The following is a 16255-nucleotide window of genomic DNA, read 5'->3' as shown; positions in this document are numbered from 1 at the left end:
TTCCCTTACTAAAGTCTTGTAGAAATCATATGGTCCACCTGATTCTTGGCCAGGTGCTAAAATAAGACTTGCAAGAAACGTAAGACTTTTTTCAGCACAACAATATGAAAAACAACTAAACAGTATGTATCTTGAATCATAATGCTGCAGGCTTTGTCTCTTCATGAATTTGGAACATAAACTGCAGGAACCAAAACTAGAATTGTGTGAATTTTATGGCTTTGCATCCAGTGCAAGTCAAAAAAAATGGAACCAGATAGAAGTACCCAGCACCCACATTTTTATCTTCCAGCTGAGCAACAGATGTGCTGTTCCATGGCTTCATTAAATGTAGTTTTATATAAATAGCAGACTAACAGATGAGGGCCTACCTTGCCTGGCTTCCAGGATGGCTACAAGAAGTAAATGGCTGCATCTCTTCCTAAAGATGCCACACCACTAGCTCTCATGCATTTTGATTCTTCAGTATTTTTCAGGAACAGTTCCTTGAAATTTCTGGGATTGAACTTGGTTTACCATTTGGAGAAAGTCCCATTAGTCTAATTTGTAATTTTTAATGGACCCTCATTCACGCAGACTGTTTTTCTGGATTTTTAAAATACTGTCTAAAATAAATGAAGAAGACTATGGATCATTTAAAGGGAAACTGCCACTCATTTTTAAAAATGACAAAATGGTCTACATAAAGAATGTACTAACTGCTGGTAGGAGCATATGACCCACTGTGTGGATTATTCGGATGGCTTTCTAAAGCAAGAATTTAGAAATCACTATTTAAATTTTGCAGTTTTTTGTAGTTGACTAACAGTAATCTTAAATATATTTTTGATTCCAGACTTTTCCCAGTCTATTGTTGGTTTAATGCAGTGAAGTAAGACGGAAGCTATCTAGCATGAGCATCTCAAACTGTTTCTCTTGTGTGGCTTTCTTCTGTAAACTACTATTTTCATAAAAAAAAAACCCCAAAACATTCCTTACAACGTAGTTCCTTCCACATCGCTGCCATTTTTTTTCTAAACCCTCTGGATATCTTCCTACGCATCTCATTGCTGCTTCAAAAATTAAGGACAGACTGTTACTGTTGCAGTAAACTGCAGGCTCTTTTTTTCATGCTGTCTTCTTCTGATGGTGAAACCAATGTGGTGTTGCAAGAAACTTATCACTCTGGCACATCCAGTAAAACATTCTATCCATATACTAATTCTGAGGGCAGTGTGCTGTAAATGATGTTCAGTGACCTAAATCCAGATGCACCATGGACTACTTCAGCTTTGCTCCATTGCTCGATTTATAAAGAGAATCAGCTTGCTATGATCTATGATGAACCATTTTGAAACATCCCAGTTCTCACACAAGGCCATCAGAGTTTGCCCACTCATCCAACTGTCTATAGCCCTGCAGTGGTTGGGTTGCAATACCCACAGTTCTACTGGAAGAAAAATCATTGGGATCTGTAACTGCTTATTTGCTTAAGTGTGGAAGGGGTTGCCACATTTTGATGGTTGAGTGGGATTGGAAAGAACATTTCTACCAGCAATTCTGTATAGCAGCCAGAAAGTGTTGTGTCTTTCTGATTTTGTTTTGTGGTTTTTTTTCACTGCATAAGTGCTTCATCTCTCCAGTGTTGGGTATCATTCTTTAAAAGTTATCTGATGGTGGCTTTTTCCTTCCATGGAACAGTAAATAGTTTATTTAATATGCATAAAATAATCTGCAGTTTTCACTGCTTTCAAAACCTTACTCCTGAGCTTTCAGCAGCTAGGAATGGAAGGCAAGAAAACTGAGGAGTAAGGTTTTAGATCTGTGCCAGAGTAGTCCTTAGCAAGCTAACTTCTTTCATCCTGCATCACCAAACTAAAACTGCTGTGTAAAGATCCATGAACACATACTTTCACTTCTGAAGCAGCATCACAGCACATTTAACGCATAACTAGCTGAAACATATTTGGAGTTAAGCCTGAAGTACAAGTATGCATTAAAGGTTCACATTATTTTAATTAACATCTTGTGGGTGCTTCTAACACTGATTTAAGGTGATGCCATGATTCTGCCACATGACGATGGGGCAGAGGGTTGGGGTGGTGGAGAGTTCAGGTAAGAATTTTTACATTGTTTAAACTTGTGCTATAGAAGCTACCTGTGGTGTAACTCCTTATGCATTAGTGTTACCTGACTCTTTTTGGTTGACTAAGCGGGTGAAGAATTCAACCTTAGAATCCTTTCTTTTAAATGAATGTATTAACCTGTTTTGACTCCACCTGTCTTCTTCCTTCCCTGCCTCCCCCTTTTTGCATTGTGTTTCTGAACTACTGGCTTTGGCTTGGTTCTTTGAATGATTTGCGGTTTGGTTTGAGTATCTGGCTTTGGGCATCCCTACTGAACTTGGACTTCACCTGCATTTACTGCGGTGGCTCTTGGAAAGTGGAAGTGGGTGACAATGTGGCAACGTTTGTTGTAATGCTGTCGTCTTTCTCTCTCTCTTTGTTTTTTCCCCTTCTTGTCATGAAAGACTGGAAAGAAGGCTGTTAAAGCAGTCCTGTGGGTTTCAGCGGATGGACTCCGAGTTGTAGATGAGAAAACAAAGGTTAGACTTCCCTGGATTTAAATCTTGAGTGTTTAAATATAGGATATGATTTTAAAACATTTCCAACAAATATCTCTAATTTTTGGATTAGTACAAATGTTGAAAAGGTGTAATGTATATGACCAAAATAGTTACTTAATAAAAGTATTCGTTGCAAGTGGTTCCCTCAGAACTTGATTGTTGTCCATCTGTTTTCAGCATGCGCTCTGTTCATCTGAGTATTAGCAGTTATATAAACTCAGAATCCTGTTCTGTTCCATCTGCCTGAAAAGCATTTTTTTCTGATCAATTCTATTGACATTGGACATAGTTCCATGACCTTGAAGCTTTCTCTACTAGTAAAGAAGGTTACAAGATTAATCCATAAAGAAATAGATATCGATCAACCCTGGCATGCAGTGCAGCTGGGGAATGTTGTATATGATGAACAGGAACAGGCTTCCAAAATGCATTAAACTTTACGATAAGGGTTGTCCTTGCTAAAACTGTAAAACCTGCATTCTGGATAAAGCATCTAGGAAACAAACCTATTTTAATAATCCATATTCATGTTTAAGGTAACTGTTTAGTCCTAAATAGAAGGCTTATGTAAAATCATTCACTTGTTAAAACCTTGTATGTCATATTTTAGGGTTTTTCTAAAGCATTAAGCTCTGAAAGTTATAGCATTGTTACCTTTTTGTTGTGTTCAGCCACCTGTATCTTTTTAGATAAAGATGGCAGTGAGGTAGTTGGAGCTTCAAGCATTTGACTCCTTTCAGGAGTGAGTGAATACTTAAAACGGTGCCACTGCCATCAGTGCAACTTGCATCCTTGTTTGTTCTATATCCATGAAGTGTATCAATTTCAAAAGTGTATCACCTGAAAGGTGGCCTCTGCAGGTCAAATTTGAGAGGTAAGGTAAGGATGATAGGCAGAACTTATTTGAGTCTCCCCTGTAATGTACAAGCTCTCTAGCTTTGGTCTCTAGATGCTTCATCTGGCATGTTTCATCCACATTAAATTCACTGAACATTTTAAAAACTGAAATAGCTCAATATTCAGTTTCCAATATGCATGTTACCTTAGAGTCAGGTTTAGTGCCTTTTTTCCAAAAGATTTTAAAAACACCTCTTTTAAGAATTATATTCTGTACATCTTATTTTCTTAAAGTAGTATTTTACAAATAGGCTATGCACGCACTGATGTTTTTAAGCGTAGAATGCTGTTACTGCCTCCTGGTGGTTGAGTATCCTGAGACAGACACTAGATAATCCCTCAGACAGAAACAATTCTATAGAAAACATTTAAAAATATATTTGAACTGATATTTTTTCACCAGACTAATTCCTGAGTCTACAATTTTATGAGCATATCTCCCATTGCTTTTGTATATAGATGTTGACCATCTAGCTTAAGTTATTAATACTACTGATGATCTGGAATATTAAAAATGTTGTGTAGCTATTGGAGCCTCTTATTTCTTGTGCATGCTTGCTTTGCCCACTCATGCCACTAATTGGCTCCTTGTGCCATTTATCCATATAGGGATGACAATTTGGGGGCTTGTTTTTAACTACAAACACCCCATTTTCTGCAATGAGCTAGTAAGATTTTCAGGTGCACTTGAACCTAGGGGTCTCTGGTTCCTCCTCTCCCCCCCTTTCTTTGCTGTTATTGCTGAAGAAGTTTTGTGTTAAGTATCTCTCTCTCTTGGGGGGGGGTGTTTTGGTTTTTGTGTTCTTTCCCCTGTAGGATCTTATAGTTGATCAGACCATAGAAAAGGTTTCTTTCTGTGCACCGGACAGAAACTTTGACAGAGCTTTTTCATACATTTGTCGAGATGGCACCACACGACGCTGGATATGCCACTGTTTCATGGCCGTAAAAGACACGGTAAGTTTGTCAGGGTCTGCGTCTAGCTTCTGTAACTAGAAGAAGCAAGAGCTGTGCCCAGCAGATTTTAAGTCTTTTGTGATGAACTTTGAATGTACTTGCAGAATATGCTCCAAGGTGCTTTGGCTTCAGCCAGGATATTATATAATTAATGGAGTGGTTTCAAGTCAAATATATATCGCTTGCTATCCTGTCTGTGGTCGCATATTCATTTTATGGACAGAAAAGATGCTCTGCCTGGTCTATAAATGGAATGTAACCAGCTTGTATCTCTAGCACAATGGAGCTACGTGTCTAAAAATAGACAAAAGATACTGTCATCTGAAAATGTATGCAGCTAAAAACTGTGAAATAGATTCTCCAGGCCAAAAGCAGTGAATAACTAAATGTGCAGCTGGTAGCATCTGATCCTCTTGTATGCAAACACATTAAAGAAATTAATTTGACAAGAAATGGAACTAAACTGCATACATGGTAATTCCTTTTCTCCTTTTTAAATGTCAAAGGGATATGTGTAGTTTCAGCAGAGGATTGAGAAGTCTATATAACCTGTGTCACTAACTTGTTGTATGTCCTTAGCCAAGCCATTTGACTTTATTGGTCTGGTTTCCTCTTCAGTAAAGTGGAGAGAAGCTTAAATACCTTCTATAAACAGTCTGAGATTCCAAGGTTGGAAAATGCTGCTGTTGGCATACAAAGTATTGAAAAAAAAATTTTGAAGTTAAAGTTCTGATAGAAACTACATACATTAATACAGGTCATACAGAGCAATTTTAGCTAGACTTGGAAGTGGCAGTACTTTTCTAAAGAGAGGTGGTAAACCTGAACTTCCAGTTTTATGATGGAACCTCTGAACTTATGATGGAGTGCAAGAATCCCTGATTTTCCTCAATGAAATAAGAGACTCGATTGCATTACTTGATTACAGTGAGTGAAGATGCTGACAGTTCTTCTGAGTAATCCTGTGTCAGAGGTACAGCTGGGTTTCTAGACTTTGACTTCTGTTTTATTTCCTTAGTGCAGTTAAAGGACAGTGGCTCTTTTGAATTCCAGACCACAGCAGTAATATTGGAGGTGCCTTTTCAGAAGGCTTGGAGGCCTTTTATATGCAATGATAATGGGTTGCTCAGTGAAATCAACTCAGCTTGTCCCTATACCAGCCAACCAAGGTCAAACCAGACTGAGGCATGAAAATCCTTAGTACTTCACTGCTTTTTGTGATAAAACTGCTTCTTGGTCTCTCATCTAAGCAGAAAGAATTAGACATGAGGCTTCCTTTTTTCACTAGAGTAGTCTTGGTCTTTAACTAGTCATGGGCTGTTTACTGGGTGACTGTAAAGTATACCAGTTAGCCTATTATGGATATTAGCTTTTGAAGGAGGTTGCCTGGAATTACAGCTGTGGACATTTACTCGGGGTTATTAGAGGTACAAACATACCTACATTTGTTCTCATTAATTACCTTTTATGTGAGTGCAGGTAACGCACAAAGAAAGGTAGGCTGGGTCTAGACCCTTTGAAAATTTTCTGTCTGTAACAATAGTAGCTCTTTAGATTTCATTGCTTATAACTGTAAAAGATCATTTCGTAGGAGTTCCTCTGAGCACAGTTGTTCCCAGAGGCGAGGGACTAGTGTTGACATGTTATTGCAATAATATCTTTGTTGTAGCTGAACTAAACAGCTTATCTGACAATCTTTCATTCCTGGGTGGCCTTCTCCAGCATTGCTGATGCATTAGTAGGCATTAGCCTTGGTACATAAGCTTCAATTTTAGACCTGGGTGCTAAAGCCAATAACAATCATTCTTTGAAGAGCCTTAATTAGATTTCTCTTTATAAAGGGCAAGTTATCACTTGGAAATGCTCGATACCTGTGTGGTTTTTTTTCCAGTTCCTTTATGATGCAATGCTATTTTGTACAGGGGGAAAGGTTGAGTCATGCCGTGGGCTGTGCATTTGCAGCATGCCTGGAGAGAAAACAGAAACGAGAGAAGGAGTGTGGAGTGACTGCTACCTTCGATGCCAGTAGAACCACATTCACAAGGGAGGGGTCATTTAGGGTCACTACAGCTACTGAACAAGCAGAACGAGAGGAAATCATGAGACAGATGCAGGATGCTAAAGGTAAAGGCACATAGGTTGCATGATTTTATGCAATGGCCAGCAAAATCCGTACTAGTGTGACTCAAAGTCTGTGCAAAGAAGAAAGGAATAATATCTTCACTGCATCCTACAGTTTTGTGGAAGGTGAGGCTAATTAGATGCTGAATTGTTTCCTGAAAATCAAAGGTAGTATCTCCTTTCCTCAGCATGGAGTACTTCCCTACAGGCCTTAGAATAACATGGAGGACTTCAAGTTGTGAATACACCTGGAGAAAGCTGTTGACACTTTTTAGGTTCATCTCTCAAGCAGTAGAAGTGACAGGCCCCAGAACAAGGGCCTTAAATGGAAATGTTATAGCAAACTTTCAAAAATCATAATAATTCAGTATGAAGAACAAAACAAGCAGCTTATCAGGTTTTTGGTTTTTGTTTTTTTTTAAACGAGATTTAGGTTTTCTGGTCCACTGCCAGAATTATTGCTGTTTGGATTTTTGGCCTTGACAGCTTTTCAGGAAAACCCCCCGATGCCATTGGCCTTTAAGAGGGTCTATTTTTTTTTTTACTTGTTAGATCTTAAACATGACGTATGAATTGAGTCTACTGGTTACCATTTCTTTGTTGGATACAAAAATTGCCAAGAGCTAAAATGAGCAATCTGAAAGATTCTAGACCTGTGTATTTTAATTTCACGGGAAGATGGTTCCTACTTCCAGCCCAATTTTTATTAAATGAAAAGGCAGAAGGCCCCAACTTTAGTAGCCTTAGTGGTATAACATCTTAAGAACTAGTGTATTCCATGTAATTTTATAATGGGTATAATTTGCAGTCCAAGGGCTCCACAACAGATTTCATATTCCTACTCTATTTCAGAACATTAATCTTTGCTATTTTTGTAGCTTTCATCGTCCACCCACTTCCCATACATCAGTTTTAGAAAGGACTAAATGAAGCTTAAATGAGAGTCATTTGTGACTTGTGGGCATGAGTCACAAAGTTGACTCAGTTGAGGTGTGTGAAATCCTTTTGCAGCAAAAATATAGTAGAGCTTTTTCACTGGCCTGTTTCTGTTCCCTGAGCAGCTGCAGCTAATCGATATTTTGAGGGGAAGGAAAGCCCAGTGAATTCCTCTGAACTGCTCCTCCTGCCGAGCTCCCTAGCATAGTGTTTCTCCTTGTCAGACCATTGTTTATTGTTGTTCTGTTGATATCTTTTGAAGAAAATTAACATTTTTGAGAGTGCTGGAAACCAGTAGCCAGGCTGCCTCTCCTATGACACTAGAATGGAAGTTAGCTGGGTGGGAAGAAGTTGATTTCTCCTGTTTTAAAAAAATGATGCAGCATTCCCCTTAAACTTGATTTTTGCTGTAGCTTGGAGGATAAACTTTCTACAGTCCCTCATGAGCTGCAGCATATTAGAATTGCTAGTGATAAAATGAAGTATACACAGAGGTTGACAAGTACGTTCCTTGCATTAAATCCAGGTTGGGTCTTGACATGTACCTCTCCATAACATTAGCAGTTGTTCTGATCAACTTTTACATTTCCAATTGAGCACCAGTTTAACAGTACAGTCCTCTTCTCCCCCCTTCCCCTTTTTTTATTTTTTGAGGCTTAAACTGAAATGAATTGCCACTGGTTTTAGAAACTTAACACGTCACTGTGTAGCAGCTGAAGAATGCATGTTTTATAAGGTTGTTGCTCCTGAAAAGTGCCTGGCCTGACTTTTTGGATTGGATGCTGTGTGTGTGCTAACAGTTGACATTGGTGAAACTCTCCTAGCTGTAGAGCTGTAATTGCAGCATTCTCTTCTGAAAAGCATAGCGGTAATGGAGGAGTGTTAATAATGGCTTTACTTTACTAAACCTTTTCTTTTTCCCACAGCTGAAGCAGAAGTGAAAACAACAGCTGCTCCTGGAGCCACACCGAGCAATACCGCCCCATCCCCGGGCTCCCCGACCTCACCTACTGCTGATAGCGCTGTGCCTCTAGATAAAGAGATGAACAATCCCCATGCTATCCCACGGAGACATGCGCCTATAGAGCAGCTTGCCAGACAAGGCTCTTTCCGAGGTTTCCCTGCCCTTAGCCAGAAGATGTCTCCTTTTAAACGACAGCTGTCATTGCGAATAAATGAGCTGCCTTCAACAGTGCAAAGGAAGACAGACTTCCCTATGAAAAACTCAGGTAAAAATAAATGGTGTCCTAAAGTACTCATCCTTCAGAAGTGTGAGGGTGGGGAAACTTACTTTCACTCTCTCAACCCACTTACCTCTGGCTTTAAACAAGCACATCGCTCTGGTTTTTACTATATCGGTCCTTCCTACTCCACTTCAACCTCTTGCAAATGAAAAGTGCCGTCAGGTCAAGAAGGATGTTTTGTTACCAGGAAGGGACTAGGGTCTTTGCAATACAACAAGCATTAGTGCAAGATGAGGAGAGTTATTGTTCTCTGACTTCAGAAGGCCATTTGGAGTGCTATTGTGTAGGTGCTGATGAAACACGCAGCATTGTATCCTGAGTCATTAAATCAGTACCTAAGCATGAAGGTAAGGGCCTCTTTGGAAATGTAAAAAATCTTAATCACTTGTGAACGTTAAAGACCCTTTTCCACTTATTAGCGGAAGTGCCTCCGTCAAATTCTGCTGGAAGAAATTCTGACATGTTAGAACAGCTGTAAAACTGTAGCTTTCTCACTGAATGATCCCAAAAGAACTATAAAGTAATGATTATAAAGTGTAACAAAAAACCCAAAATCCTCTTAAATAGTTTGTCCTGCAGGGCTGTCTGCATTCTGTTCATAAGGGTGTTTCTAGAAATCTGGAGCCTTAAGTAAACTACTAAATAAAGGCAAGAGTCATGGCTTGGATTGCCATTTCATCTCATTTGTTCTATGCTGTTACTTTTATTTGGAACCATCCTGCTTTAAGGTTAACTTTTGGTTTCACATCTGTTTAAAACACCTCATAGCCATTACTTTATCACAGTCATATTAAGACTTTATTCTAATATTGTCCCATTTTCTTAGTGCCTTTGCCACTCATCATCAGGTTAAACTGGTCTCTGAGCAACATCCCAATAAAGCAGTGGCTAGGAGTGTGTTTTATTTAAGTGGTATCCAGTTGATTAGCTTACATCCAACCCTTCTGAATCTTTTCATGTATTTTGTATTTGTGACCCTGGTGTGGCTTGCATCATTTCCACATGTTGGTAAATGGTTGATAACCAAAGGTACCTTTGGAGAACAGCATATGATTAGGAAAAACAATTATTTCTGCATACTTTATCAGAAATGCCTTTTTTATCCACATTTACACAGAAGAAAGCTTACCCTGGTCTGGTCCTACAACAAAAGGGTATGTGAATCTACATGCAAGTTGAAGTAGTTTGCTTAAGAAAAACACAGTAAGCATATGTATATTTAGGGTGTGGCACAATGAATAAAAATGAGACGAGCTGGTTGGAAATTTTTGATTGAAACTTTTGCAAGAAAATGCTGGTCAGATCACCCTGTTCAAGGGATTATTAGATAGTTGAGCTGAAGGTTCTGTTGGGACAGGCTTTCTGAGCTACAGAGCAGAATTTCTGGTCAAACGAAGTGCCCTCAAAAACCTCCCCTCTGTTTTAGCTGTGATGTGAGAAACCAAGATTCAAAGCAAGTCACTGGTTCTATAAAGAGCAAAGAAACTTCAGAAGGTCTCTCTCTGGTCTTTGTCCTGGTTAATGGGAAGGTTTGTTATATCTGTTTGAAGGGATAAGAAAACTGCTTCCCTTCCAGATCTAAGTGAGGTTGTGTAGCAAAATGGTAACGATGGCAATGTTAAATTATGCTGCATGATGTACAGTGCCACGTCAGTATAAGAACTCAAAAAGCCTGAGGCTGAATCTATTCAATCTTTGCAGGTTAGTTTAAGCTGCATAGGTTGAACCGACAAGCAAGTGAACAGACTTATTTTTTTATTCCAGAAATGCAGCCACATGCCTGCAGGGGCCCAGGTGAGAAGCCAGAGGGCACTAAACCACACCTCCCTGCTTGGCTATGGCAGATGTCTTGAGCCAAGGCTAGCCCACCTACCCTGCCAGGCTGGGTTTGCAGGGGAGGTACAGAGCATCCTGGGATGCCAGGGGATTGTGAGTTAACTTGAATCTGGAGGGCATCTGGGACAGAAGTTCAATAAAGCGATTTAACCTAAATCAGTTAAGTCTGATATTACATCCATTCAAGTGTATCTTAAACCAATTTGGGCCATTTTGAACGTGATTTATATGCACTGACCTTCTGTTGTATTACCGATTTGAACTGGTTTCCAATCATTTATACTGGTTTATGTGTAATTTCTGTCCCTATCCTGTGAGTGTGTCTGTCTGTCTGTCTTTGAATGTCTTGGGCTTTTGATTTTGAATCCCAAACTCTATAAAACATGGGTTTGAATTGCCAAGAAGCAATGTCTGAGAAGTATGGGTCTTCTTTTCCATTTTTTGAGAAGGTCTGTTCCATCGACTTTCCTTTCATAGGATATATTATATGATGAGTCCCTAGAAGGCAGCTGCATATAGCTCTTCTAGAAGCCTTATTACCCACTGTGAGCTGTTGTCTTGTAGTTGTAACTTTGACCTTGTGTTAGGTACTTGAAACATGTCATTTGAATAATTAAAGCAATCTTAAACATTGTGGCCTAATGAAGAACCAGGTGCCAGATGCTTTGTTGTTTTGACACAAAAAATTATTACAGTCGAGTTGCATCTTACACATATTTAATTTATGCAAATTCAGCTACACGTGCTCGGCTGTTGGGGCTGGCTAGGGCACGATGCGTAGTGCGACGCAACATGATGCTGCCTGCATGTGCCAGCATGGCTGGGTGGGGCAGCAGCTCGCTCACGCTCAGCTGGCTGCCCTGGCACAACGACACAGCGGAGGACGAGAGGAGCGAGGAGTGCAGCAGGAAGCGCGATTTCAGCTATACTCAATTTTTGCCTTACGCGCTGACTTCAGCATGTAACCCCCACATAAGATATGACTCCACTGTATGAAAGTTTCTTCCAAACTTACAATCGTTATGCAAGTGCTCGCCTAATCTTAGACTAGAACTTGGACAGTAGGATGCTAAACATGGACGGCTTCCACAGAAAGCGAGAGGTGCAGTGACGTGCTTCAAAACTAGAAATCAACTGTTCTTCCTGCCTGAAATAGAAAACTTGCAAAACGTGCTGGCTGTGCCTTTCCATCTCTGCTGGCAGGGGTCGATAGAGAATGGATTCGGAGAGTAGAAGACTTAATCTTGTATGCATTTCCAGATCAACAGCAGGAATATCTCTTGAGATTAAAATTGGGAACTTCTTCTCTTGAGCTACAGATGCTTGAGGGACACAGAAATAATTTTACTTAACTTTAAAGCTAATTTGTGGTTTTTTACTTTTGCAGTCCCGGAGGTGGAAGGGGAAGTGGACAGCATTAGCTCCCTGTGTTCCCAGATTACCAATGCTTTCAGCACACCTTCAGAGGATCCCTTCTCTTCAGCGCCTATGACAAAACCAGTTACAGTAGTTGCACCACAGTCTCCTGCCTTTCAAGGTTTCTGACTTTTTTTTTTCTTAGTTTGCTTGGATATGCTGGATGATGCTTGTATTTGTGACATTGCTTTTTAGTAGCATGCCATCATATGTCTCGGGCTCCTATGCAACCATTATGTTATCTGTATTTGGAAAACATCACCTGCTTTATTCATCTCATATGCTTATAGGGCAGTTTATTTTGCATGTTTTGTTTTAATAGTGTTTTGTTTTAACCTCAAATCCAGATGCCAGTCCCCAACACTATCTTCTGTAAAAGCAAGAGGCTTTGGCACAGCAGCTCTTAATGTTCTGTGTTGTGTGCAACCTTTAGCATGGCATAACTGTTCACAAGTCCAATGCAGCAAGTCCCTGAGCCTGAGCACCAGAACCGAAAGATGTATGGAAGACTAAATGTGACATTTTGACATGAGGTGGGAGCTATGTAATAGGCTCCTCTGACCTTAGGTTCCTCCTAACAGACATGTAAAAAGAGACAATGGCATATTGTGAAGAGAGCCATGTTTGTTTAGGAAAATAAGTTTAGCTGTATTTGAATGTACAGTGAGGCTGTTCTAGCTCCGTTTTGTTGTCGCATATATTTTGCAGAGCATCAGGTCTAATCTAACCTCGGCCTGTTTGAAACAACTTTTTTCCAACTTGAGCCTACCCATAAATCTGAGGCCACCATCCAACAATCTGGCTACCCGGGTTGGTTGGTACAACTGAAATAACTCGGATTTTTTTTTGAAGAGTGACTAGCTTACACAGGCTTTGTTGTGTGTTTGTCTAAGTGTTTTGTGTTGGCAGGAGTGACAGCCCTCTAACATTCCAGTCACACGCATGCCTTGCATGAATTAACTGCACTGATGTTGTCTACTCCCATTTTAGTTAATGGCACTGCCTCTGCCTTCTCTGTGCTTGCTGCTAAACCATCTCAAGCTGCTGTAGTACCCACAGCTATGCCAGTTCGTGAAACCAATCCTTGGGCTCATGCCCCTGCTGCTCCTGCTGCTACTAATACTGGAGCTGCAGCCACAGTCTCTGGTAAGATCAGATGTAGATCCTCTGCATTGCTATAAGAACTTGAGGTCAAAGGTATGATTTGAGCTCCTGGGCCAGCTGCCGGTGTAACTTGTTGAAGCAGGCGAAGGACCATGAACAAAAGTTGGAAATTAGAAGGGGTTTTCCCAAGTGGGTTATGGGGGTTATAGATTGGGCCATGAAAACTCTCATTCCCATGTTAAAGAAAATCAGGCACTAAAATGCAAATTCTGAAGCAGAGTGCAAAAAGACTTCAGTACTTTGTTTCAGTATTTTTACCCAGAGCAAGTTTATTCTTTATTTAGCTCCAGTGGGAATACAAGTTTGTCTGACACTTCAGAGAAATAAATGGAGTCTGCTGGTTGGGCACGCTAGTAGTTGAGGCCTTGTCTATTCAGGCAAGTTTGGAGTATAATCTAATGTATGAATTGAATTGAACAGCTGCACTGGATGTGGACACTGGTACAGTGAAGAGTGGCATTTTCATTATAGCTTGTGCTTGTTGGGAACCAGTTAAAGCTAAACCCAAAAAAACTTGTACAGAGCAAGTGCCTCTGTGTGGTGTGGAAGGTCACGATACTCTAATGGGAAAACTTCTTCCGTGGAAACAAGCCCAGAATTCCTGCAGCGATTGTCTTCCATGCACCCCAACTTTAATTTTGCCCCCTAAATAAGTGTGCTCACCTCTGCAACATTGCATTCAGGACTGGAAAAACCACAGATCCTGGGCTTCAGGTTCACGCTTAATAGCTCACACATGGAAGCAGTAGTAGGCTGATCTGTGGATACAGTTTCTGTGCTTAGTTCAGTCAGAGGCAGAGCTGATCAGAGGTGGTTGTCTTCTAATCCAGCAAAAAGCCCAGCAGTGTTTGAACTGTAGTTCTGCTCCTCTGCCTGGCTGGCTCCCTATTCCACCCTGGTCAGAAAGCTGGGGAGGATCTTTTGCAGGGATGAAGGAAAAGGGAGAATTAAAGATGGCAAAAAATGTAAAATTGTTGGGAGAGGAAAAATGGGGTGGATGGATAATTTGGGAGGAGAAAGGAGTTGAGAAGGATTGAGGTAGAAAAATGTATTTTTAAGAGAAATGATTTAAAAGCAGATTGTCATAGGAAAAATAAACTGAAATTTAAAGTATTGAACGTTGCAGAAAAATTAGACAGAGGTTAACAGACTGAATTACGTAGGAAAAGTATAAGGAAAGAGTGGAGAAGGAAGACCAAAAGCAAGGGACTCGTAGTAAGTACAGTTTTAAAATTGTATTGACTATTGCAAATTGTTAAATTCACTTCCCTGCATGTATGCATATGTACATGCAGCAGATAGTGTGCACGCTCCAACTCTGAATTGGAGTCTTGTGTGTGTAATGGTGATGAATGCCTTCCTGAATGCCTAGTCCCATCGCATACATCCTCCTCTAAAAAATCTTACAATACCTTACAGGGCAAGGTACAGAAGTAGTGGCCTTCCTAGAGCACCTTCTGCTAGGTGTTGGGATTGGTAACAAGTCCAGATTCAGTGACAGCAACTTACTGGTAATTCAGAGGTCCTGGCCTCTGCTGGTAATGTCAAACAGCTTGACCTGGGACAGTCCTAGTGGCAACGCATCATAGTTGGCATCTTTGCTGGCTTTCTCATCAGTACACCCAGGGATTGAATGGCTATAGAGGCATAACTGTCTTTTCACACCAACTGTGATGGCAGTTCCTTTTAGTTTGGGTTTAATGGCTAGTGGAGGAACAACTCATACAGTTACCCATTATCATGCATATTCTCCAGAGCTTCCAGTCTTTTTACTCTTCACAAAAACTTAGAAAAAATCTGGCAAATAAGGGATACCAAAGAAGGCAAGTTGGAAGAACAGGATAAAGAGGTGGGAGGGACTGTGGAATCCTGCTAGTTCAGTCAAAAAAACAATTAAGAGGTTCTTGTGATCCTCAGACCTCACAGCTGTTCATTTTTAAGTTTGCTGGCCCAGACTGGCACATTTATAAGGTCACGAGCTCTTTTGCTCTTAACAGGGAAGTCTTAAATAATCCTTTATAAAGGCTAGAGCAGTTAGTTGTCAAGTTTACACGCACAGGTAGGAGGAGGCGCTGTGGGCACTTTGCACTAAATTTGCCTGTTTGTTGCACACATTAGGTCTCTGTTGTGAGAGGATCGCTTGGGTCTGCCACTTACCTCCTGAATGGGAACGCAAGAGGCCAATTCTTCCAAATAATGCATGTTCTGGAACTAGGGACATCGCTCCCACCCTCCACAGGCCTTCAGTTTGTCCCATAACCCATTTCTCAAGTGCCCCCTCCCAGGTTCAATGCAGCAGAGCAGCACACAAGCCACTGGAGTGTTAAAAGGGGGCTAGCAGGACTTGTGTCCTCCTCTCAAGCTTTGGATCCCCCACATCCCTGCCTGGAGGTGCTGCTGCCCCAGGGCTAGGCCTGCTCCATGCCCCTGGGCTCTGGGAGCCCCAGCGTGGGCCTTGCCCCTCTTGCCTGAACCTACAGAGTAGGTTTAGATTAGACATCCGTAAGAACTACTTCACGGTCAGGGTGGCTAGGATCTGGCACCAACTTCCAAGGGAAGTGGTGCTGGCTCCTACCCTGGGGGTCTTTAAGAGGAGGCTTGATGCCTACTTAGCTGGGATCATTTGAGCCTGGTTCTCTCCTGCCCTGGCAGGGGAAAATCTACAAGGTCCCTTCTGACCCTACTTCTGTGGCTGTTGTGTACATGAGTCGCCAGTGCAATGAAGCAATAGGCAGAGCCAACTGCACCCTGTCCTGCATCAACAGGGGCATCACTAACAGGTCTGGAGAGGTCTTGCTCCCCCTCTACGCAGCGCTGGTCAGGCTGCAGCTGGAGTACTGTGTCCAGTTCTGGGTGCCGTACTTTAAAAAGGACATGGAAAACCTGGAGAGGTTCCAGAGGAGGTCCACTCGTATGGTTGAGGGCCTCCAGGGCCAGCCCTATGAGGAGAGGCTGAGGGACCTGAATCTCTTCAGTCTCCGCAAGAGGAGACTGAGGGGGGATCTTGTGGCTGCCTACAACCTTATCAGGGGCCACCAGCAGGGACTCGGGGAAAGTCTGTTCACCAGGGCCCCCCTTG

General features: G+C 41.3%; 1 protein-coding gene across 4 annotated transcripts in view; it reads left to right on the top strand.

Moving 5' to 3' along the window:
• The window catches only part of NUMB (NUMB, endocytic adaptor protein), a 54380-nt gene that overhangs the window by 35829 nt on the left and 2296 nt on the right, over window positions 1-16255 (top strand). For 2 of the 4 annotated variants that reach the window (XM_019551221.1, XM_019551220.1), the window contains 6 exons: window positions 2510-2584; window positions 4319-4459; window positions 6382-6583; window positions 8443-8745; window positions 11984-12133; window positions 13003-13158. In XM_019551221.1, coding sequence (XP_019406766.1) covers window positions 2510-2584; window positions 4319-4459; window positions 6382-6583; window positions 8443-8745; window positions 11984-12133; window positions 13003-13158 — 1027 coding nt within the window. The remainder of the gene's footprint in view (window positions 1-2509; window positions 2585-4318; window positions 4460-6381; window positions 6584-8442; window positions 8746-11983; window positions 12134-13002; window positions 13159-16255) is intronic. The other 2 variants (XM_019551223.1, XM_019551222.1) reach the window with 1 other exon arrangement.

The sequence above is a fragment of the Crocodylus porosus genome, unplaced genomic scaffold (assembly GCF_001723895.1).
Source record: "Crocodylus porosus isolate Cpor-Errol unplaced genomic scaffold, CroPor_comp1, whole genome shotgun sequence".
Taxonomy (NCBI): Eukaryota; Metazoa; Chordata; order Crocodylia; family Crocodylidae; genus Crocodylus; species Crocodylus porosus.
Note: the sequence above shows the minus strand (reverse complement) of the source record. Positions and strands in the feature narration are given on the sequence as shown.